Source organism: Urocitellus parryii, chromosome Y, assembly GCF_045843805.1.
Source record: "Urocitellus parryii isolate mUroPar1 chromosome Y, mUroPar1.hap1, whole genome shotgun sequence".
NCBI lineage: Eukaryota > Metazoa > Chordata > Mammalia > Rodentia > Sciuridae > Urocitellus > Urocitellus parryii.
The window spans coordinates 20,816,777-20,843,417 of NC_135548.1; the positions used below are offsets into that span (position 1 = coordinate 20,816,777).

A 26,641-nucleotide genomic window follows, 5' to 3' on the forward strand; every position below is an offset into this window, starting at 1 on the left:
AGATTTATTTTGACTTATGGTTCTGAAGGTCTAAGCTTGAGGAGCTGCATCTAATGATGATCTTCTTATTGTCAGAGTCCTGAGGTGGTACAGTGTATCACCTGGTGAGAGCCAGAGAGTGCATGTGTGTATCCTTAGCTTTCTTTTTTCTCTTCTTATAAAGCTACCTGCATTCAATCATGGGGGCTCAAAGCCCCCACTTTAAATACTTTAGTATTTAAGTTTCTACCCTCATAATATTTCACAGTGGGGATTAAATTCCAACATGAGTTTCAGAGCGATAAACCATATTCAAACTGTAGCACTGGGTCTTATATTGCCAGTCTCCTTGGTTTTGCTCTTGTTCCTTAGTGGTTTATTTTTAATCCAGGACCAAGGTTATCCTGCTGAAATTAAAGTCAGCTCAAAATCTCCCATTGACTGTTCATTTGGAGTAAAACTGGTTTTTATTTTGGCTTATGAGGTCCTATGCACTGTATCTCTATGCTGTTGACTGTCTTCTGCTCTCACTATCATTCTCTCTCATTCAGCCATATTGATGTACTTCCAGGTCCTGAAACTACCATGTATGAAGTAAGCATATATTGCATGTTTACTGTGCACTAGGCACTGTCTATAACCAGCTCAGAGCATTGGAATGCTCTTCTGACTACCTGGATTGCTCTTCCCTGAGATACTTTTCCATAAGGCTTGCTCCTGTGTTAGTCAGCTTTCTATGCTGTAACAAAATTTCCTGAGAAGAGCAACTCAAGGGAAGATTTATTTTGGCTCACAATTTTAGAGGTTTCATCTGTAGTTGGTTGACTCTTCTGTTACATTTAGGCTTGTGCGTTTAAGCACTGTTGGATTCAGTGCTTGCTCGGGGTAGTTGTTATATGATAATGAGTCTAAATGCAGAACATGGTGGGGAACACATGGGGAGGAGAGAGTGAAAGATAAAGAGAAGTATACCCTCAAGGGCATCCCCCCACTAGGACCACTTCTTAAAATGTTTCTGCCACCTCCCAAACCCATCATGGATGAATCATGCTATAATCGTTATAATCCAGCTACCTCCCAAAGGCCCCGCCTCTGAACAGTACTGTACTGGAGACTAAGCTTTCAACACATGAACTTTTGGGGGTCATTTCAGGTCTAAATCATAACACTTGTTCACCACTTCCAGGTCTTTATTTTCAATGAAGTTTTCTCTGGTTCTCTAACTAAAAGTTCAATCTCTGTTCTTGATATTTTATGCTGTCTTTGGGGCTTAACTTTTTCTCTTTAACACTTTGCATTATATAATATACTACATATTTAATTTATTTTTATTTTTTAAACTCTTGTCTTCCCCATGAGGATTTAAACTCCACTAGGATAGGACTTCCTGTCCATTTTGGGTATAGCCAGTGCCTAGTGCATAGTAAACATACAATATGTGCTTGTTTCATAGAATGAATGAAAGGATTCAGTGATTTTCAGGTATGCAGTTATTAACACATATGAATTTTTTTTTGTGGAATTTTTTTGTGCTTAGAGAAGGGCACTGGGATCAGTGGTATAAATGAATTCCTAATTACATACCGACCTTCTTTTAAATTGTTTCCAAAGGCAAGGTGCTGTTGCTCTGAAGTTACTTACACCAAAAATTCCTTGTAAGATTTTATGAAGTTCTGATTATAGTTATTGTTTCTTTTAATTACTTGATTCTGTTTCATTCTTACTTTTCTGTACAGTGAATCTTCTCATCTGTTGTACCTGTTGGAACACACCTGGAAAGATGCCAGGTTCATTTTCCAGATCATGTGTGAGCTAAATGTTCTTCCATTAGCATTGCAGATCACTAACATCGCTGGGAACATTATGGTAAATTTAACTTAGAAAGGGGGAAAAAGCATTTCCTGTTGGATTCAGTGCTTGTTTGGGGGTAGTTGTTATATGATAATGAGTCTAAATGCATGCTTATAAAATGAGTAACTTGGATTCTGAAAGCTGGGCATCTTTTGTAAAAGGAAAAACTGGTTGGGAGAAGGGGAGGAATGCCAGGTGCAGTGTGCTGAAATTTGGGTGAACATAAGGATCATCTCTCTAACATCTGGATGTGTCTGGTGGAATGGTCCTTTTGGGAGTAAGGAAATAGCCAAGTTGTTAATAATTAAAGCTGTCTCTTTTATAATACTTAAAGAAAATGTTAGAAATAATTTACTACTTTTTCCCCCCAAAAAGCAGCCTTTATTTTAGTAGTAGTTTTGAAGGAGGTATCTTGATGAAATTAAAATTAACTAACTCAAAGTTGTTTTTGTTTGTTGTGATTTGGAGCTCAAATTGTAAAAAGAATTTCTATTTAATAGTCCAGGACACTGATGGGTAGACGATCTGAGTGTAACGAGTTCTTGTTGCTTCATGCATTTTATGAAAACAACTATATCGTGCCTGACAAGCAGATTTTCAGAAAGCCTCAGCAAAAACTGGTGGGTCCAAAATTACGTAGTATTTTGCTTTTCTTATTCCTCCTTTTTAATTACCTAGATAGCTTTTTTTAAAAAATTGCTGCAATAACATCTGCCTCTAGAATAATCCCCTGTGTACTAGAAATCATGTCAAGTTTGTTCCAGTGGGTTTGTGTGGTTTCCTTCTCTACTTTTTTCTGTACAGACAAAATTATTTGTGAAATATGAAATTCTTAAAGGTGGAATTAGACCTTTTTGGTAGATAGCTACACATGGAAAATGTTTTGTCACTTAACCACTATCCAAAGCTCAATGTCAATTAAACCTTTAATTTCCTTAAACCAGTGAGCTTTTATTTTTATGTTGCATTTTTTCTGTACAGGTTTAATATCTGTAATCTAAAATGTTTGAAACTGGAAGCGCTTCAGATTTTGATTTTTTTTCCAGATTTTGGAATATTTGCATTTTTGTAATGAGGTATCTTGGGGATGTGATTGAAGTCTAAACACAAAATTGTTTTATGCCTTATATAATATCCTGTAGTAATTTTATACCATATTTTTAGTGTACCTGTGTTTTGACTGTACCCTGTTACATGAAGTGGGGATTTTGTACTTGAATAAGGCATCATGTTGGTACTCAAAATGCTTCATATTTTTTTAAATATATTTTTTAGTTATACATTGACACAATATCTTTATTTTGTTTATTTATTTTTATATGGTGCTGATGATCGAACCCAGGATCTCTCACGTGCGAGGCAAGCCCTCCACCACTGAGCCACAACCCCAGCCCCTGTTTCATACTTTTGAGCACTTCAGATTTTAGATTTTCAGATTGGGGATACTCGGTTTGAACTAGTATGATTATGAACACTACAATCAGGTTTCTGAAGTGGCCTACATCATATTGGGGCTAAAACTTTAGCTACTGTTCTATCTATTGATGGTAAATGATACAGAATGGAAATTTAATGTTGAAAGTGTGATTAAGGGGGCTGGGGATGTGGCTCAAGTGGTAGCACGCTTGCCTGGCATGCGTGCGGCCCGGGTTCGATCCTCAGTACCACATACAAACAGAAATGTTGTGTCCGCCAAAAACTGAAAAATAAATATTAAAATCCTCTCTCACTCTCACTCTCTCTTTAAAAAAAAAGTGTGATTAAAGTTCTTGTATTTGCTTGTTTTATGAACCTTACCAAAATTAATAGTGAATATTAATTTAGGACTATTTAATTTCTCCTGAAGCATTAAATGTGGGCCATTAGTAAACTACACAGGAATGGATTTTCATTATGTGGACATAGTTATTTTAAAGTGTCCATATTAACAATGAGAGTGAGCCAGGCATCGTGGCATGTGCCTATAGTCCCTGTGCTACTTGGGAGGACACAGGAGAATTCAGTTGAACTTAGGCATTTGAAGTCACCCTAGGCAGCGTAGCAAAATCCCATCTAAAAAAAAAGCTGGGGTGTATTGGTGCATGCCTATAATCCCAGTGGCTCAGGAGGCTGAGACAGGAGAATCATGAATTTAAAGAGAGCCTTTGACAGCATTGGCAAGGCACTAAGCAACTCAGTGAGACCCTGTCTCTAAATAAAATACAAAATAGGGCTGGGGGTGTGGCTCAGTGGTTGAGTGCTCCTGAGTTCAATCCCTGGTACCACCTACCTCCCCCCCCAAAAAAAGAGAGAGAGAACGATAATACCTATGTGAAATACTGTAGTTTTTTTTACATCATGAATATTAGAGTGATGAATTTAATAGGACCCTTTTACAATTTCAAATTCTGTATAATATGAAAAGTTGTATTTTTAATAATCATGAATTAAAAATATGAACTTTCTATGAGTTCAGAAATATTTAAAATAGAACTTGCATAGATTCTGAGATATAGCATTGCTTAGGAAACTACCATGCTTGGCATTCATTTTGATTCATGAATATATTACAATAATTGTCTTTTCCCATAGGTAGGACCACTAACTAAAAATAATGTTGGTAAAAACTAAGCACTGTTATTGAAAAAGAGAGAATGGTAAGACTTCCTAATTAATTAATTAATTGCTGGATGATGAAGTTATCTTTCATTTGACATTAGGGTGATGAAGATGAAGAAATTGATGGAGATACCAATAAATACAAGAAAAGGCGGAAGAAAGCAGCTTATGCTGGAGGCTTGGTTTTGGACCCCAAAGTTGGTAAGATGAGACCTTGGATTGGTTTACTCTGGGCCTTGAGGATTTTTTTTCAGGTGTAGCTAGACCTGTATTGGATCTTGGAAGTCAGCAAGTAGATCTCATAATGATCTTATTTTTATCTTGTATGTTGTGCAAATCTTGTTTGCCAGTCAGCTAATATGGCATTAATGTGGATTTTTCTGCTATTCTAATATAATTTTTATTTATATAATTTTTACATATCTTGAAATACTGTTTTTTTGTTTTGTTTTTTTTTTTTTTTTTTTTTTTACTTTTTCTAACCACTTAAAAATGTTTCTTAGCTTATGAATGATACAGAAATAGGCAGTTAGCTGAGTTTGGTTTGTGCATGCTTTGCCAACCCCTGGTCCGGTGTAGAAGCTATGTGTCCTGCAATGGGAGTACCTCTCCCTTCTTCCCTCCATTCTGTGAGGGTAGGTTCTGCCTCTGCCAGTATGCTAGGACCAATTCATTTGGCCAACAGAGTTAAATACAGATAATTGCCACAAAATCGAATTTTAACAGGAGAATAACTTTTCCTTGTCAAGAGTGGCAAAGATAGTGTTTTGTGGTAGAGCTACAAATGATCTTATTTTTAAGCTGTTTTGACCATTTTTAAGTGTACAGTTCAATAGCAGTGTTACACATATTCACATTGTTGGACATAATGTGAATTTTATCAAGTAATTCACTCTTGAGTAGGAGACTTTTTTGATAAAAGTGGATGTATTATTGGTTGGACTCATATGGAACAGTAATACTTTGGTGTTACTTTTGTACTTGAATGCTGACTATGTGATCTTGTGTTGCCTGTTGAACATCTATAAGACTCGTTTTCTTCTTCTGTAAAATGGATATAAGAATAATCTACTATAGAGGGATTTAAGGAATAAATAGAATTGTTTGACACAGGGTAAGCTTTCAATAATATATGTTTATGGTTATTGTCTTAATACTGGACATTTATTTTTATTCAGTTTCTTCTCAAAGTGAAGGAAACTCTTTGTAAATGTCCTAGAGAAATATAGTAGCTTTCTGTTCACCTTTTGTAAGCAAAAGGGTGGATCGTTCCACTACTGACATTCATATAAATATTTCTTATCTGGTTTTCAGCACAGTTCATGTACAGGTAAATGGGCTACCCATTTTATTGTTTGAAGGTGTGTTTGTATATATATATAATGATGGTGAAGCTGGGAGTGGATATCCACACACTTACTGGTTTGTTTGTTTTTTTTTTTAAAGAGAGAGAATTTTTTAATATTTATTTTTTAGTTTTCGGTGGACACAACATCTTTTATTTTATTTTTATGTGGTGCTGAGGATCTAACCCAGTGCCCCGTGCATGCCAGGTGAGCGCACTACCGCTTGAGCCACATCTCCAGCCCCTGGTGTTTTATTTGGTGTTGGGTGGGAAGGAATGCTTGCTTGAGGGAGAATTTAGCAACATTCTTTTGGAAGTAGATATGATCTCTCCAAAATAATTGGCCCTGAGTGTGTTTTCCCATAATAATGGTATATTTGGGGACTGTTGGGGAAGGACTGGTTCAAGCTGGTTTCATGGGGGGACAGAATCTTTTCATCAGTCTTTTGTGATCTGGGCTTTCACTCTAATCCAAGTCATTTTATGGTGTGATAGTCCACTTCTGTCTCTTTTGTCTGCTTTACAGTGCTGGAGAGTAAATGGTTTCTATCACACTTTTTAATAGAGTACTTCTAATATGTTTTGACAGTGTTTTTCTTTAGACTTTTTTGACATTATGTGACCTTTTTATTTCAGGTTTTTATGATAAGTTTATTTTGCTGCTGACTTCAACAGTTTATACCCTTCCATCATTCAGGAATTTAACATTTGTTTTACAACAGTGCAAAGAGTTGCTTCAGAGACACAGAAAGTTACAGAGGTTTGTATTTAACTGGGGTCTCTTGAAATTAGGATTAAAAGTATTGCTTAAAGGAGGAGGAGAACCAAAGGAGTTAGTGTTGTAGTTTTTCTTTTTCTTCTTTATGCCTTTATTTTTATGTGGTGCCAGGGATCAAACCCAGTGCCTCACGCATGCTAGGCAAGCACTCTACCACTGAGCCACAACCCGAGTCCCTGTAGTATTTCTTCTTAAAGGATATATTAATTATGTCTTTAGTTATCAAAAAGAGAGGTTGTCCAGAAAGAGATAAACTGGTTCAGTATCTTTTTAAAAGTAGTGTTATTGAGGTATAATTCACACACATTACAATCCACATAGCAGTCCTGGCATTTAGATTATTCAGTTTGTAATCATTACTATGTTCATCTTTAGGACATTTTTATTATTTCCCAAGGAAACATTTTACTATCATATCCCTCCCCCCATTCCTCCCAGCTCTAGGGAATCACTAATCTTCCTGCCTATATAGATTTGTGTATTCTGGACATTTCATATAAATGGAATCATACAACATGTGGTCTTTTGTATCTTACTTTGCACATTATTTTCAAGGTCCATCTGTGTTGTAACATGTATTGATACTTCTATTTTTTCTTTTCTACCTCCTGTTTGCTTTCCTTCCTTCTTTCCTTTGTCCTCCTTTCCTTCCTTCCTTCTCTTTTTTCATAGCAGAAGATGCCTATTTGCCCTCTAGCTTCTTAATTTACATGTTTTTTAGTTCCAGCCACCTGCCCAGGAGCTGTTTTTCATTTCCAATTCCATATTTCCAAAAAAGAGAATCTAATAGGCTTGCCTAGGTCAGTGAGCACCTCTGGTCCTATCACTTGTGACCGCAGGAGTGGGTTCACAGAGTACAAATCTGGCTGTTAAAGATGAATCTTTCTATGGAACTAGAGGATAATCTTACAGAGGTGGTATTGGGTAGACAACCTCCCAAATAGTGACTGACTTTGATTAATGTTCTTTGGGCTTTGTCCTACTACTGTACCAGCACGTGGTAATTATCATTATCCAGCCCTTTTCCCCAACTGCTGCCCAGCAATGTTTTGTTTATTTGAGCTTTTCTATTTGGATTTTGGATGTATAACAGAATCCTTTCAGAGTAGAAGGACTTTAGAAGTCACCTAAGAAGTATACATGTAGCTATTAATGGATTCTGTATCATTTTCATGTACTATATTTTATCTTCAGATCAGTTAGTGTCACATAGGTAGTGATGGTGAAGCTGGGAGTGGATTGCAAATTTTTTGACTCCAGATTGTTTCAAGTTTACTTTTCATTTGACTTTCATAGTTGCTGTAAATAAATTGGAATGTGTAGCAAGATCTTTTTAATAGGTCTGCTATCATCATGTGCTATATTGGAAAACAATAGGTCCCTATTACTTTTCTAAGAGTGTTCATTTACAGATATTGATCTTTATAAAATTAGATACTTTGTAAAGGCTGGCTTATCAAATGGCATTGACTTGACATTCTTTAAGCTAAGAGGTTTATTTTAAATTTTGTACCTTTGAAAGGGCAATTGCATCTGGCTTTTCTTTGTAGCCTGTTAATAGAATTAATGGAGACTTGAGAAAAATGGTCTAATTCTTTCCCTGCTTTTTCCTGCTGTAAATTTTAATATAAGAAGACTGCTAGTTGCTTTTTGAAAATGTTGCTATTCTTCTGCCAATTGTAAAACAATTTATAGTTAAAAAGTATTACATCAGTGCTAAGGAATATATTTGTATTAATTTTTAGAAATGTCATGGCCTATTTAAATGTGCTTCAAATTCTTAAAAGAAATTTGCTAGTTTAGTATTTAGCTTTTTATTTTTAGTCTAAAACATTTACAATAATTCCTATGATTCTCCATAGTTTTAAATTTCTATAGCATTTTGTTTGGTCGTACAAATGCTTTAAAATGGTAGTTTAGCTGCTGGTTATTTTTTTTTTAAATCCTAGAAGTCTGTCTGAGCATTTATATTTTAAAAGGAATTTCCCCAAACATGTTGCTCCTCAATCTTGTTGAAGAGGATGGTAGCATGTGTAAAAACCCATCCCTTTAAATGAAATCAAAATTTGTGAGTAACTACAGGGGTGGGAGATATTGGGAATGACAGGCTGATAGAACACTGGTGGGAGGAAGGTGGTAGTGGGAAGGGCCATGGTCTGCAATCTGTTCAACTCTTTCTTAGGGAACGTTGATCTTTACTCATATAAGAAAGAAGCTTTTAAAGATGTGATCATGGGGTAAAGTGCCTACCAAATATTATTTTAGAATTTTATTTTACTGAAGTTTTACTCTCTGAAAATTTCTGTTGTGTGTTTATCAGGATAGAGAACAAGAACAGATCCCTGAGTTGCCAGATCCAAGCTTAGAAATGGACATTTTGCCCAGAGAAATCCGGAAACTGGTAGAACGGAGAAAACAAGTCAAACAGCTAATGAAACAGCAAGATTTAAACCCAGATCTTGTTCTTCAGGTATATTTTTTCACTAAGAGACATCTGAATGAAAATTTCAGCTTTTACAATTTGATTATTTAGGAATAGTATATAATAGTACAAACACTCAAGATGCTATGGGCAAGCACATGTGCTTATTTTATTTGTGGGTAAGTTGCCATTCAAAAACACTAGACTGCCTCAGAATAGGAGGTACTTCTATCTGCAATGGATGTATCTGTGCAAGATCTTTCTGAATTCTGGAAACTTTGGAGTCTATATATGCTTGCTTCCAGGAGGTTAGGGCATCATAGACCTTGGAAGACAGAGTATTTTAAGGGCTCTTTTTATTTCAGGGATATTGAGGGGATCTTTTTCTCATTGGTGATCTACAAAGATACCTAATGTAATTCTTAAGCATCTGCAAATATTGTTGTTTGTATTTTGTCCTTGTGTGGCCTGCAGTATGACATTCAACAGGAAGCTTTGAAACTCACAGCGAACAGTATGTACGGTTGCCTGGGATTTTCCTACAGCAGATTTTACGCCAAACCACTGGCTGCCTTGGTGACATACAAAGGAAGAGAGGTAAATCACGTAATCATATTCACATCTCTAAATATTAGAGTATTTTTAACTATATGTTTTGTAGTGTGGGAGAGTCAAGTTTGCTCCCTAGTTATCTAGATTTAAATACCCACTTTTTAGAAAAAGTTTAAGACATAGGCATTTAAATAAAAATTTATTCATTCATGGGTGGGGGGTAATTATTGAACATCTATGTGCCCAACTTTGTTCTAGTCACTAGGGATAGAGAATTAAGCAAGAATATAGGTCTCTGTTATTGCAAAGCTTGTATTCTTCCTAGGATGATGGGGGCAGGGAGACATGTTTTTGAGGCCTGGGCTATTATGAAGAAGATACTTTGGTAAAACAAACAGTAATTAAATGAATACACAAACATTAAAAAACTAAGATATTAGGACAGAAGCAAATGCTCTGCAGATAACTAAAATAGGGCAGTTGCCTAGAGAATGTTTATATGACTAGTTTAGATTGGTCAAGTTAGGCCTTTTTTGAAGAGGGAACATAATGGAGCTAGTTTTTGGTACCGAGTTTAATGGTATTTGTGAGGGAAAGGTGGGAGTCAGGAGGAAAGCCAATGTAGCCTTTTACTAAAGGATTAAGAGTTCCATCTTGTATGTGTTGCCTTTGAGATGAGTAATAGATCTCCAGGCATATTAAGTAGGCAGTTAATTGGGTGTGTAAATTCAGAATTCCAGGAGTATGTCAGGCTGCATTTATGTGGATGGAGAGTATCTGCTTTAGAATGATAGACCAGATACCAAACACATTTTAGGTACTATGACTTTATGAATACTATAAACTTCATCTGTTTAGTACTATGTACATGATTATTTTTGATTTGTAAAAGAATAGTTATGGTAAATATTAAATTCATTTGACTCCATTAAACTGCTATTTCCTGTCAGTGAATTTAAGACTACTCATTCTTAAAGGTGGTAGATAGTGGTTCTGGGTAGAATGCTTGTATTGGGGGTCTGGGCATGGAATACTCTAGAGCAGGGTTTGGCAAACTATGCCCTGCTGAGCCAAATCTAGCCTGCCGTCTATTTTTGTAAATGAGATTTTATTGAAACAGAGCCAAGATCATTCATTTATGTATCATCTGTGACTGCTTTTATGTGATAATAGCAGAGTTGAGTAGTTAAGATAGAATTTTGACGCTTAGCATAGATAGCTTTTACATTGTTGAGGTAAGTTCCTGTTATCCCTAGTTTTTCTAATGTTTTGAACATAAAGAGATGCTGTACTTTGTCAAATGCTTTTTCTGCGTATACCATGGAGTATTATGCAGCACTAAAAAATGACCAAATCATGGAATTTTCAGGGAAATGGATGGCACTAGAGCAGATTATGCTAAGTGAAGCTAGCCAATCCCTAAAAAACAAATGCCAAATGTCTTCTTTGATATAATGAGAGCAACTAAGAACAGAGCAGGGAGGAAGAGCAGGAGGAAAAGATTAACATTAAACAGAGACATGAGGTGGGAGGGAAAGGGAGAGAAAAGGGATATTGCATGGAAATGGAAGGAGACCCTCATTGTTATACAAAATTACATATAAGAGGTTGTGAGGGGAATGGAAAAATAAACAAGGAGAGAAATGAATTACAGTAGATGGCGTAGAGAGAGAAGATGGGAGGGGAGGGGAGGGGGGGTAGTTGAGGATAGGAAATGTAGCAGAATGCAACAGTCACTAATATGGCATTATGTAAAAATGTGGATGTGTAACCGATGTGATTCTGCAATCTGTATTTGGGGTAAAAATGGGAGTTCATAACCCACTTGAATCTAATGTATGAAATATGATACGTCAAGAGCTTTGTAATGTTTTGAACAACCAATAAAAAAAAAGATAGAATCTTGCATGGCCTGCAAAGCCTAAATAATTTGCTGTTTGGCACTTTCAGAAAAAAAAAAGTTTTCTGACCCCTGCTTTAGAGTCTATATCAGCTCTGTCCAGTAGGATTTGAAGGTAATAAAATGTTGTCTATCTGTACTATCCAATACAGTTGTCTCTAGCCATGAAACCTGTAGCACTAACTGACTGAAGAACTGGAATTTTTAGATTTATTTAATTATAATTAAAATGAACTTAAATAGCTGCATGTGACTAGTGCTACTTTATTGGATAGTGCATATCTAATTAATATGAAACAAACATCAGGATGTTTAGAGTCATTCTTTTGTTGGCAGCACTGTCTTGGCTTAGGGCACAGCAAGGAAGGGCAAAGCTTGTATTGAATGCCAGTGATATGTTAGAACCAAATAGCATTGTTTTATAAAAACCACTAAGAGTCTTTTGACATGGGTATTAATGTCCCCTTTTGCAGAGGAAGCTAAAACCCAAAAGAGGTAAAGGATAACAAGTAGCTATTTTGAATTTGAATCATGTCTTTCTGATTGTCTTTTATGGAATTAGGGCTATCTCCTCCATATCAGAACATCTTTCATGACTGTGGTTCTGCTTTATATTCTGCCTCTTAGTTCTAGAAGGTCATCTTTTTTGATATTCATCATAAGACATAGACTTTTTTTACATTAGAAAGATATAGATGTTTTAGGGACTAGTTGATGTGAGAGAAGGATGTTTTTCAGTTTCTTAGGCTAAGTTTACTTCAAAATTATTTAAATTTTATTTCTGATAGAATACCATCTTATTTTTGTATTAGGAAATGCACTCACTATGCCCCAACTGGGTGATAATACATGGGTTGACTATTGAGATTGGATCAAGGTTACTCTTAAGTTTCTCACGAGAGGCAATAGTTGACAATTTACTCCCTTGGAGAGTGCCTCTTGCTGTTGGGAAATCCCTGTTGTTACATTTTCTGCATTGGCTCAGAAATCCACAAGCTTAAAAAGGCACTGTTGATAATGATAAGCCCCAAATTTGTCCAATGATCTCCCCCACTCCCCTAATCCATTGTATTTTAAGGGCAATATTTTGGTTTAGCTAGATTTTTAATAGGGAGCTTAAGCTCAATTTTTGTTTTTCTGTTATACAAAAATATAACAACAAATTTTTACTAAATAAATCATTTAAAAACCTCTACTCGACTCACTAAAAAACAAAGAATTTCAGACAAATGTAGAAATAATCATGTGATTTGAATTCTTTGTTTCTGTCCCTTCCCCCCTTATTCCTTTCAGTAAATCATGATGAATATTGCACCTATGGGAAGTAGGTCTTTAATATGAGGTTAATGAGAAATAATAATTATACAACTCCTCCCTGGAACTATTCTAGAAGATTCAAAGTCCTCTACACAAATTATTTGCTAAGATAAAAATGATTGTTAAAGTATTGGTGGTAATTATTAGCAATAGCAGATGGAAATAGTCTATGTGATAATCTCTCTTTGTGTTTGCTAGAATTTTTCATATGTACTGTTAAGGCTGTGATTTTCAAGAATCTCTTAGTTATTAAAGGGATAACAATAGGTAGGATAAAGTGTAAAATGAGAGTCCTTTTAAGGAGATTTTGGAATACTTTCATAACTTATTAAATGTCTTTTTTGTGATAAGATGGAATGGACAAAAAATAAAAACTTGAAGAACTTATTAGTAGTTTGCTTTTAAATTCCTTATATTAAGGTTAGAGCAGAAATTAATTAGAAGGAAACCTGATGGCATACCTTTGCAAAAATAAAAATTTGCATTTGGAGATGGATTAATGCATAGTCTGGGAGTCCTTGAAGTTCCCCCTTCCTTTAATTTTTTAAGCCTATTTTTTGTGTGTTCAGTTTTGTTGGAATCATGCATGTTTGGCTCTGGTGAACTAATAATTTCTGTAATCAAATATATTATGGCTGCTTGAGTACTCAGTAATTGCAAATTGTACTTTAAAAAATAGGTTTATTATAAAAGTGCTAATAGTTGTGTCAAATGGGCATCAATATTGTCTTTTCACAGGTGTGATCTTTCATCCTGAAACTCTCCCATGATTTTTAATTGCTCAGCGGTAGAGGATTAATGGTTAAGAAATTGTATGAGAGACCTTACAGTGTGAAAAGTTATTTAAGAATAACGGAAGTTAGTGTTTCCAGAGAATATGGAAACATTGTTTATAGACACTCAAAAGTGAATCACTACAAATACCATCTGTATTTGTATTTGTTCTCAGTGCATTGAATAGAACATAAAAAAGAAATTGGGTCAGCCTACAGCACTAAGTGGGCATGTATATTTAAACTAGAATGAAAACTTATCAGTTGTCAAGTGTCTGGTGTGGTAATTGAAGTGATTGTTCACTAGATGGCGATAGACACCCTAAGATCATTAATCAATTAAGTATTTTATTCTGTGAACAATAGCGAAGGCCATTTAGTGACTTAAATCTGTCCACATTTTAGACTTTTATTATTCATGAAACTATTAATAAAAGGTTAAAATTGTCCAAAAGATTATAATAGTCTAGTCTATTTAGTGTTCAAAATAATGATGATATTTGAATTGCAAGTTTTATTCATGAGACTAATTATTTATCTTATTATAGTAAGCTAATGCTTCTACCAAGTAACTAATATGTCTCTGACCATGGAGGCACAATATACTATTCCCTAAGTCACAGTACTAGAAGCTGATCTAGAGAAAATAAGAAATGATTTCAATATATAATTTTGCTTCTTTGAATTTGTTTTTTTTTTATTAAGGGATTTAAAACTTACTATATATTTATAAGCATACTCATTGCATAATCCTTAGCATAATGCTTGTATTTGTCTTTATGGAATAATTAGTACTTACTGACATTGGTATTGTTTTATTTCTGCATTCTGTTATTTCTTCACTCTTGAGAAAATTATTTTTGATTTGGATTTCTCATTGCATTTTCAAGTGAGGGTGTGCTCTAATATTTGGGCGTAGAGTCCATGCATTTTCATTTTCCCACCCAGTAGGCTGAAATGAGTCCTTGCCAGCCTGTTTGCCAACTGACTGTAGCTTACAGTTGTGCTCAGAAATGAAATTTGTTCATCTAGAAAATGTGTCCAAATCCTTACATGCAAACATTACAATGTGGACTAAGGCTTTCTGGGATCCTCTTGGTGATATGGTAGCACTTATCAGGAGCCTTGGGAATGGAACTGGGACAGAAGGCTCTAGCCTTTGTTGATGTCAGTGGTAAAATAGAATCTTTTAATTGTTAAGGGAGTCCTTCATTTTAACCTAGAATGTAGGTGGAGATTTTACTTTTCCAATCTTTTTTTCTTAAAATTAGCCTTTTTCCTTTAAAATTAAAAGTAGTAAAATATTATAGAGACAACTAAAGACCATTTTCTCCGTACCTTCTATCATTTATTTTTTGTCTTCCTCTAAGGTAACTACATTCTCAGGGTTGATTTTGTTGTTCTTCCCTATGTTTTTCTTTTCTTATTTTTTTCCTTTTTATAAGGTAGGAGTATGTGTGCAGTTTAGTTGCCACAGAGATTGAGTGACCTGAAAGGCCTGAAACACATATTGTCTACCCTTTCAGAAAAAGTTTGCTGTTCTTGGTCTAAAAGATAATCATGTGTAACAGAAGAATAACTCTGGTTTTGAATATTGCCAGGCATAGTTGGTGAAATTGAGGAAATTAAAGGTAGGAAGAAGGAATGAAAACATCTTTTGGACATAAAAAATACAAATTTTGAAATTTACTCATTCTTTGATTGTTGTATGTGAGCATCTTATCAATCAAGTACAGCACTAAGGGGAGATCTGTGAATACTGAAAATTTTATGTAACATTTTGTATGTCATACCTATGTGTGCATTTTGGGGGAAGAAAGTGCAAAGCATTTAAGAGATGTGAAACTGGTAAAGAACTGTTGCTTCTTATATACATAAGCCTTAAAAATGTATGCTTTTGTCACCTAAAATAAAGAATTCACAGACCAGACCCATGGAAACCACATGAGTGGTAGGAAAGCAAGTTCTCATTCTGTTTCTAGAATTGTAATAGTCACCATTAAGACCATTTTTTATTTCAACTGGCCTATTAACATTTTGATTTTTTTAAAGACAAGATTAATGTGAGATTTTTTTAAAGAATAAAATGAGGGCTTAATATATTTTAGCAGACATATTTTATAAAAGAAAAAGTAATATCCTTTTTCAGTGGTCATAGATTACTTATCATTTTTTTTTTAACTTACCACTTTTGAAGTTGTTTGTAGTATAAAATTCAAGACCAAGGAAACTTTTCTATTCCCTTTAATTTTTTTTTTTACTTGTCAATGGACCTTTATTTATTTATATGCGGTGCTGAGAACTGAACCTAGTGCCCTACACATGCTAGGCAAATGCTCTACCACTAAGCTACAACCCCAGCTCTATTCCCTTTTTATTGTCGTATTTCAGGAACATTTAGATTCTCAATTCTTTGCATTTCTTCAGATCTGATAATGCAGTTGTATTCAGTTTTATTAATTTATATTCTAATAGCTCAGAATTTGTGGTGATTCAGATGGAATAAGTTGAAGTACTTAGTACAAATTAATAGTTATTTTAGAGGCTTGGTTCTTGTCATATGTCATTAAATTCTATAGAAACAACTTCTGCTGTCAAGTAAGTGGCATTTTAACTGCAGATCATTTATATTGATGAACTTGTACTAAGGAACATCTCCATTTTCTTGTCCATTTGTCTGTATCCTTTCTAAAAATTGATGAGAGTGATGTTGCTAAATATCAAGATGAGAAGAAGAAGCTCCACTTGGGAAACACCCCATGGAAGTCCAGTCCAGGTTATGATAACTTAGACTTTAAATAATTTGAGAGAAATGCAGTGACCAAAAATTAAATAATGCATACATATTTATTTTTATATATACTTATTGTCATAATGCATAATCATATAATATATATATATATAAAATAGTCTATTATATAAACATATAGTCTTTTATTATAACACTGTATTAAATTTATAGAAGTAAATGAATTACACTTAGACCTGATTTGAAGTACTCTTTATGCTTGAAACTATTTTTTTCAAAATAGCCAAAACTTTAGACTTGAGACAAATTTAGCATGACCTTATCCTTCTGTCTTAATAGTTGGAAACTAGCACCTCCAAGATATCTGTAACATTGACCTCTGTGTGTCCTTTAGGGTTTTGGACTTTGAAAGGTCTAAGTTTAGGTGGACATAAAACAGTTGATGTTAGAGACAGCTGGGAAGAGAAAGATAGGCTCAATTCTTATCTTAGATCTCTGTGAAATGGGCTGGGATCTGTGTGCATAAGAGAAGAAAGCTTCATCAAAGACCATTTAGACTTATTTCCCTTGTATTTACTGAAGTTTTTGAATATATTTATCTCACCTGAGCTTGGGGAAATTCAGGCATGGGCACATTTGCAATGGTGATACATGTCTCTGTCAGAAAAGGAGCAACCCTCCCTCCCACATTATACCACTAGATGCCAGAGGTAGTAGGAGATGGTCCTGGGGTTATGGGTTGTCTTCTCCAATCTTTCAGAATCTTTTGTCAGTACTAACCTTCAAAGTTCTAGGGCCTCCTTTCATTAAGGAAGATGGGATTTCCTCACTCTCAATCTAAATTTGCACCTTTTTTCACCTATACATTGGATTTTTTATTATTATATTTTAGAATGGATCTGCACAAAATTAGTATCAGTACTTAAATTGCTTTTTTAAATTAACAAACATAAAAATAAAAGGAAAGCCTATAGGCTTCAAATTATTTCTATATTTTCTAATCTCCACATCTGTTTAATTGTTCAGGGATCATGCTTTAGATGTTCGTCTTTGATCTTGGCCTGTGCACCATGCAATAGATGTTTATTTGCCTTACCTCTGGGATGATACTCACCTACATGTTTTTGCAGTTATAGATGGGTGTATGTGAGGTGATGAATATTTTTAACAGAATCTTGGTATGGAAACCTATTTTTAGTTTATAAGAATGGGCAGGATACTCAATATAAGGAAAAGGATAGTTAAACATTTGACTTAGGCGTTCTTATTTGAGAAGGCAGAGGCATTTTGTCCTTTTAATTACTGAAACAATTGGAAATGTGGCTAAGGCTGAGAATATAACTACTATTAGACTTTGTGTTGATGCCACTGATCACTGCTGAGGTAGATTTTCATTATATTGACTCCAGTCATATAGATTCTTTGGAAATCTCTTCCTTTCTTCCCCCAAGGCTTGTCAGAATGAGTAACTTTTTGTTAACCCAAATTCATTCCATTCTCTACATACGTGAAAATTTTATATGATCCTATTTTGGTATATGTTTCTTTTCCACAAGCTGCGTGTTATTTGACAGGTGTTCTGAAGCTCCTTGCTTTGGCAATGAACCAAGATGACAGAGCAGTAATGATTTTGAAAGTGCCATTCCCTTCTTGTTAAGAGACAAAAAGTGTGAAGTTATTAACTACTATTCACCAGTGGCATAGAAACTAGTGTACGCTTTAATTGTCTGGTTATACAGTCAGTCTGCATAGGTTATATCCAGGATAAAACTACTCTAAGAGGAAAATACCATATAACTTCACTTTTTCTCCCCCTGTATCCATTTTTCTCTTTCCATAAATTGTAAATAAATGGATTGAAGAGAAAGAATTGCTAAAAATTAAAATACTATCCTTTTCCCCCCCGTAGGTTTTCTCCTTTCTCATCTGCTCAGATAATATATTAATGAGTGGCATGGCAGCTTTTGACAACCTTGCATATTTCCTCCTCCCCAACCCCAAATTAATCAGATGCCCAAGTGTTTGCAGTGTATAAGATTTTACTACATTATTTCCCTACTTTAGCCATGCTGGGTATATTTATTGCTAATTGGAAGAATTTACTTTTGTCAGTGCTGTATGGTGGCTCGAAGCGTATAGTCAGGCACATTAAAGGTATATCCATGTCAAATTTAAAAACAAAACAAACTTGTTGGGCTTATGGCGTAGGACTGATTAACTGAGGGAAAACTAATAGAATTAGCTCTTTCTGTTTGTGTTTCATCATGTTAGTGAGCAGAGTAAGCCTGTGTCATTTCACCAGATCATAAATACTGTGTAAAATTGCAGTGACCTGAGTTTGGTAAGTTGTAGGAGTTTTGGAAGTTGGGGAGAATAGTTTTTTTGCATATGTATATATTTGTGAAGAAGCTGTTTGATTTTAATCCAGAGATTCCTGAGCCCTGTAGTCATTGTTTTAGAGATGTTGTCCCTCCTTTGAAATTGAGTGCTACTGTTGGATTGTACAGCTCTCTTTTTCCTTTTTATTATTATTTTTTTGGTTGAATTAGTTTATATCCCAATATTAAACTTCAATGTGTCAGTCTCAAAAATCTCAACTTTTTCTTTGAAAATTCCCTCTCTTTTGAAAAGCAGTCTGAAATGGAATGTAAATGAAAAGTGAATCCCTAGTCACATTTTTAAAAGGACAGCAAAGCATGAGTGATTTCCAGAAACAGTTTATATGTAATCTTTGGAATTCTTCTAGTTACTAATTCTTCCTTACAGATTGGGGCTTATTTTTTTGTTACCTATTTTTATTGGCTTTTTTACATTTAACAAAAGCTTTGATGGTTTGAAACTAGTGATGAGGCTGAGTTGAGTAAGGATGGGAGTAGAACAAAAGCTATTAGGTTTCTTTCATAATTTGGATTGTCAGACATTTGGCTATATTTGTTTCAGTATTTTTTCCCATGCTGATGTAGTGGCAGGCAACATTTTCAGCAACATTTTCAGGGTGGTAGGGAGAACAGTTGGGGGTGGGTGGGGAAAGGCATAAGCTCATAGGCTATTAATAATGTACATTGTTCTTGAGACCACATGTAATATTTCTGAGCACTGGCCAACAGGGAGGGGTACATGTTCTATTTACGTTGGACTGCATGGCATGATGCAATAGACAGCTGATAATTTAACCACAGAAAAAAATCTGGATATTTCTTCTTTAATCGTGTCCTGATAGGGCAGAGAAAATAATTTGTTTTCAGCAGACTGACTTAGAGACAGTGAAAATATTTAATTCAATTACTGGTTCTTGCCTCATAGCCAGAAATTCTTCAAGTAATATTTGCTGAGTGTGTACCATGGAGGGAAATGGAGACAAATGACATTGCTAGTGACCTGACAGCTTGAGATGAAAGCCTTAGCTAATGATTCCAATAAAACTAGAGCAAGAGCTTGGAAGACCAAACTCATGATTACTTGCTAGTAAACAAGGGAAAGGATTTTCTGTAGGTACAAAACCACATGGAAATGCCAGCATTTGCACTGGAGAAGGCCCTAGAATAGACACCAAGGGTGCCATGTTCACCCACTCATTTGCTTTGAGCATGTCATTCTTCCTTGTCAGAAGATGATAGTGTCAGAGGTAACAGTGGGCTTCAGTTACAAAGTCCTTAGCATAGCGTAGTCCTTCTACTATTGTTTCTTAGAACTACCCAGAGGAAGCATTTGTGCAAGGCATTGAGCACCTACTAGGTATCAGGCATGGTGCTGGTATTGGAGAATTGATGGTAAGAGTAACTATTCAAGGATTTTGTCTTCATGGAGTTTTCATTTTGGAAAGTGAGAGCAATTAATCAAATGGCCAAGTGAATATTTATGCCATTCTGAAGAAAATAAGTGCTAAGAAAAGAAACATAAATTTCTGAGTGCTGATAGCAGTGGGAGGCCCTTGACCTAGAATGAAACAGGATTCCAGAACCCATAGCCCTTGAGTCTGCAGAGTATGGGCTGGAGTTAATTAGAAAAAGTGTTGTAGGACAAGTATTCCAGGATGAAAGATAGCATGTGCAGAGGCCCTTTGGTGGGTAGAAGCATTATGTGGCCAAGGAATAGAGAGAAGGCTGATTTAACAGGATTGTACTAAAGAAGTAGGGAGTGATGTGAGACGAGGCTGGGAGGTGGCCACAGTCAGGCCATACAGGCCTTGCAGGCCATTTTGAGTAAGGGGCAAATGTTAATGGGTTTTATGTGGAGATGAGAGCAATTGGCTTACATTGACATTTTGAGAACATCATTCTGAGTGAATTGTATGTGTCACAGTGGATGAGGGGAAACTGATTAGTAGGTTGCTATTAGAATATTTCAGGCAAGATATGGTAGTAGCTTGGCTGATGATAGCAATTGGGGTGGGATTAAGAGAGAAATATCATCAAAACCTGGTAATAAATTTGATGTGGAGTTTTGCATGTGAACAGTATGAAGGTCAGCTCCTGGATGCCTGATTTGTGCAGATAGATGGATGAGGTGCCTTTTACTGAGGTAGAGAAGACTGGAATATGACCAAGTTTGGGGCAGGGAGAGGGAATAATGAATAGTTTGATCTTGGATGTGTTAATTTTAAAAAAAAATGTTATTAAATTTTTAATTGTTGCATAGTAATTGTACATATTTATGGGGCACAATGTGACATTTCAATACATGTATACAATATTTAATGCTCAGACTGTGGCAATTGGCTTATCCACCCCTGCAAGTATTTGTTTGTTTGTTGTAGGGTTCCTCAAAATCCTCTCCACTAGCTATTTTGAAATATTCAATTAAAGGTTTTCACTCATTATTAACCTACTGTGTTATAGAACATTAGAACTTATTTATCCTATCCAACAGCACCCTGTTACGGATATGTTAAGTTTGAAGTGGCAGGATATAAACTTGTGAGTCATTGATATATAAGTGGTAAATTAAGCCATGGAGATGAATGAGATTATTTTGGGAGAGAGGAGAGAGTGGAAAAAGAATGGGTGTAAGGATCCTCAGCTTGCTGAAGGAGAATGAACCTAAAAAGTAGGTTATAAAAAGTAGCCAGAAAAGTAGAAAAGGTAGCAACAAGTGGTGTCATGGAAGCCAGGAAAGAATGTTTCAGGGAGGTGTAGTAGGCAGCTTTCAGGAAGAGACAATAATGATAGTTTTGAAAAATTTGCACTGAATTTTGCAACAGGGAAGTGATCAATGCCTTCAGTTGGTGCTATTTGAGTGCAACCATGGTGGAAAGGTTGAATTGTTATGGGAAGATGTAATTCACAGTTTATAGATGAGAAATTTGAGGCACAGGGAGGTGACTTGCAGAACAACTTTATTAAGTGGCCCAGGAACCTCAGACTCCCTGCTCTAACTGTTCTGCCTACCACCTCTAGGCTCCTGGCTTACCAGCTAAGCATGTAGACTGAGGCAGCAAACCAGTCTGTTCTGCCTCTGTCGTTTCCCCAGTGGTAATCCATGTCTATTTAACCTCTCTTGAGCCTTAGCTTCCCTCTTTTTAATAATGGTATCTACCCAATGGGATCATTGAGAAAATTAAATGAATAATGTGTGCTAATGCCTTGTTGCATGTGTGATACATAGAAAGTACTCAGTAAATCTTATCTAGAAAATAAACACATTTTGCTGTTATTTCTGGCCTGAGAGCCTCTCTTACCTCCAATTATGTATAGGGCTGTATAGTCTCTCTTACCTCCAATTATGTATAGGGCTGTATAGTCTGCTTTTTTGTATGCCGTTTACCAAATTATTTTCAAGTTTGTGTTTTTACTTTGCCATTTCTTCTGCCTTTGTCCACCCACACCGCAAATTTCTGTGCACAACTCACTTTCCATGAGTGATTTAACTTGATCTTCCTCACTCTCCAATTTAATATCATCAGGTTACGTTTACATTCATTCACTCTTACAGGTTAGATTTTCATGAATTTGACATGCTTGTTCATTCCATTTTCTTAAACAGTTTCAGGGGCTGGGAATTTTTTTTAATCTTTCAGCAACATCTAATAGAATGCTTGAAAGTAGTGGGCACAAAAGGGCAAACACCAATTATTTTTATATTAAGAAGAAGTTCTTTCCATTACTTTCTTCTCATCCCAGTTCTAATATCCTGTTTTCTGTTAAGTCCTGCCAACCTTGTCTTTGAAATATTTTGATTATCCATTTCTCTTCATTGATACTGCCACCCCCATGATAAGGTCAGGCCACCATCCTCTGTGACTAGGATCACCATAGCAGCCTTCCTCTGGTGTTTCACTTCTTCTCTTATCCCTTCTAATATAGTCTCAATAGCAGATGGAACTCTGTTATAAAAGTATAATAGCATCTGCAAGCCCTTCAGTAGATCCCATCTCAGTTTACCTTGGACTCCAAGGTGTTATTTTGTATCACCTCACCTTTGTGCTACCTACCTGCTGACCCCTTCACCCACATCCCTGCTTTAGTTCAGCCACATGGGCCACCATTTTTCTTGTATTCTGCACACATATTTAATTCTTTTCCTCCATAGAGCCCTTATGCATGTGGTTCCTTTTGTCTGGAAAACTCCCCCCCCCAGAACTTTATGCAAGGTTTGCATTTTTCAACTCAGGTTTCAGCTTATATGTCACCTTCTTTTTTTAATATATGTTTTTTAGTTGGAGATGGACACAGAATATCTTTAATGTGGTGCTGAGGATCGAACCCAGTGCCTTACACATGCCAGGCAAGTGCACTACTGCTGAGCTACAGTCCCAGCCCTTCTATGTCACCTTCTTGGTGAAGATCTCCCTGACTACTCTTCCTAAATAGGTCCATCCAGCTCAACACCATTTCTTATTTTCAAATTGGCTTTTTTTTTCATTTCCCCACAATTTTTATAAGATAAAATGCATAAGATAGCAAATACCTGCGTACACATCTCCCAGAATTAATATGTTGAGAGTTTGTCATAATTGCTTCAGATTTTCCTTTAAATAAAAGAACATCATGGGCTTGGGCTATAGCTCAGTGTGCCTATCATGTGTGAGTCATTTGTTTTGATCCTTAGCACCACATAAAAATAAATAACATAGGGGCTGGGGTTGTGACTCAGTGGTAGCACACTTGCCTAGCATGCGAGAGACACTGGGTTCAGTTCTCAGCACCACATACAAATAAATAAAATAAAGGTCCATCAACAACTAAAAAATATTTTAAAAAGCAAACAAACAAATAAATAACATAAACATATTGTGTCCATCTACAACTAAGAACATTTTTCAAAAAGAAAACATCATGGATTGTTAGTCTCTTGTGTGTAAATTCTCTAGTTTCCTCCTTCCCTCTAAGCAGGCACCTATTATGATGTTGATATGTATCTTTCCTTTTTATATGCTTTTGTTACCTGTTAATGTGCCTACTTTATGTAAATGGCATCATATCATATTTGAGCTTACAGCTTTCTTTTTTTCATTCAACATTATATTTTTGAATGATATTCATGTTGATATCAGATCTGATCATTGATTTGAACTCCTCTATAGTATTCCATTGTGTGGATATTTTACAGTTTATTTACAATTTATTTGTATTTGCCTCTGTCGATGGTCTTTTATATTGTTGTTGGTGTTTCACTCTTATGCAAAGTAAATATTCCTGTACTCATCTCTTTCTATACAAGTACAGGAGTTTCTCTGTCAGATCTTCTCTTGCTCAGTGCTCTGCTTCATTCCTATTGTGGCACTCATCATTTTGTCATCATTAACTTTTGCTTGTTATGTTCATCTTCCTTCTTGAACTGTGAGCTCCATTAGGGTAGGGAGAGTTTGTTTCACTTACTCCTCTACCCATAACACCTAGCACAGACCTTGGCACATAGCAGGTTCTTGATAATTGTTGAATAAATTCAGCTCTCTGCTTTCCATCAGTTGTGTAGGTCATCCCTTTGGTGTATGAACTTTGGTATTCAGATTTCTGAAGAAAGATGAGAACTGATGGGATGAGCTACCAAATCCTATGGGTAGTGAATGTAGGTTATCAGGTAAATCTGGCACAGAAAGGATTTGAAGAGGGAAAAAACGTTTTAAATAATTTGTTTTGAATTAAGTCCCTTTTCATCTCAGAATTTGGAGGTGAAGGATTTCATGGAACTACATGGACTAGTTTTGTTTATTAAGTGAGCTGGGTTGATTGGCTGTGGTCTCCTTCCACATCTGTAGCATTGCTTTATCATTATAGACTTTTGTTTATTTTCTACAAATTATTTTATTTGATAATTAGAAGATAGTACTATCTGTATCTGTTGAAATTTATTTTTGAAGTAGGACCTCTTGTTGATATAGGAGACACAAATTATAGATAAAGAGGCACAGGAGGACATCTGACTGTTGATCTTCAAAGTAGGATTTTTTTAAAGTATTTAAATTTTTTTCGTGATATTAGACACAGTGCATGTGATCTATATTTCTGTTCTTTTTGAAGCTAGTAAGTGTTTTCCTTACCATCACATACTTCAGATTTGATGCTTATATATCAGATTCACATGGAGAGAGTAAAAACAATTCATTGGTACAATCTCATATTTCTTAAAACAGAGATTGCTGTTGTAGTCATGCTTTGGGCCTTTTTTCCAGCACAGGGCATCTCATTCACTTTTAAAAATTTGTTCCTATGTATTTATATATGACAATGCATTTTGACACATCATTTATAAATGATATATAATTTCTCATTCTTTTGGTTGTACAGGATGTAGAACATTTGGTGTTTGATTTGGTTGTGTAATCACATATGTACATAGGGTAATAATGTCCAATTCATTCTACTATCCTTCCTACCCCCGTTCACCCCCTCCCCCATTGTGAATTAGCATCCTCATATCAGAGAAAACATTCAGCCTTTGGTTTTGGGGGGATTGGCTTATTTAGGACATCTCATTTTATCATCTAGGAACCTGTGTAAGCCATTTGATAGTAAGTTGAATCAACATAAATTATATTTGGAGATATCTGTTGGATTGGGGAAATGTAGCCATAGTGAAATTGTATGCTAATACCTTCTATTTTTTTCTTATTCAGTTTGGAGTATAGTGTTCTCTCCCTAATCGTCAGTTCACTGTGGCCCATCTGAATGGCCCTTGACTTAGGTAATAGTTATTATGAACATCCAAAGAGAATAAGTATCTGATCTCATTTCCTCCTCTGTATGTAAAAAGTAAATATTTAGACACACAGTTAAATTAGGGCTAATAATAACTGAGATATATTAAGCATTTGATCCTTGCCAGATATCATTCTAAGCACTTTATGCTAATAGCAAAACACTATTAAACATGTAAGCACAGTTCAGAAAACTTTTTCTGGTGCTGTAAAATGTAGGAGTCATGTTATTGTGAGGTTGATTAAAAATATTGTTTTTTTATTGTTTTCTTATTACTGGGGGGTCAGGGAGGTGGAGATGGGAGAAAATGTTTTCATTTATTAGATGTATAGGAATATAGTGAACCAAGAAAATCTAAATAGTTATATGCTAGATTTTCTTACTATTCTATATGCTTCTCATCCACCCCCTTGATAAAAGCTTTACCCTGTTCTTATAAACAGAATCTGGAAGGAGGATGGGAGCTCATTCTCAACTGCATTAGATGTGAATTTACTTGATTGTGAGGCAAGTTAGTGTAGGGTTTTATGCTATTAATTCAATTTTAACAATGAGAGAACTTAAGTACAGAGAGTATAAGTAACTGTCCAAGATCATAGGGCTAGTGAATAATTCAAATCTAAGGAGTCTTAGCTGCCATAGAACATTATTTTTTAAATTTTTTTGTAGTTGTAGATGGACAGAATGCCTTTATTTTATTTGTTTATTTTTATATGGTTCTGAGGATTGAACCCAGTTCCTCACGCATGCTAGGCAAGCACTCTACCACTGAGGTACCACCCTAGCACCACCACAGTACATTATCAGCTGCCATGGTATATTACCTTTGTTTTTTTGAGATTTTGTCTGTGCAAGAGGTAGTAGGAGGTGGAGAAAAATAGTGTCACATCTTCACAGTGCCTGGAACCATTTTGTTTGAAAGGACATGTGCTAGGTTAGCATGTATTACGCTGGTTTGGTTAGTATTTACTGCCACTTTGGTGGCAGATTCTCCAAGAGTTTTTATTCTTTTATTTCCTCTCTCTTGACATTAGCCAGAAGGAACTCTGAATGGTCATAATTAACAAAGCCCTTCCCATGGAATTCTTAAGGAAGAGGATTTCGTGGTGAAACAATGCAAAAAGATGGGGGGATTAGGAGGAATGCTTCCTTCTGTCGAATGTTTTTTGTGGAGTTATATGGTGGTGATGCTGTCCACCACAGCTGAAACCTGTAGTGGTTCCGGAACATGTCTTTGTGT

The 26,641-nt window shown here is 35.5% G+C and overlaps 1 protein-coding gene and 1 non-coding gene across 2 annotated transcripts in view; both read left to right on the forward strand.

Moving 5' to 3' along the window:
• The window catches only part of LOC144250966 (DNA polymerase alpha catalytic subunit-like), a 115,353-nt gene that overhangs the window by 43,233 nt on the left and 45,479 nt on the right, over positions 1–26,641 (forward strand). The window contains 8 exon segments of the mRNA XM_077794121.1: positions 1,716–1,845; positions 2,331–2,450; positions 4,530–4,629; positions 6,410–6,433; positions 6,436–6,533; positions 8,872–9,021; positions 9,448–9,570; positions 11,899–11,920. Coding sequence (XP_077650247.1) covers positions 1,716–1,845; positions 2,331–2,450; positions 4,530–4,629; positions 6,410–6,433; positions 6,436–6,533; positions 8,872–9,021; positions 9,448–9,570; positions 11,899–11,920 — 767 coding nt within the window.
• LOC144251211 (small Cajal body-specific RNA 24) lies at positions 5,586–5,714 on the forward strand. Its single transcript, XR_013342643.1, has one exon.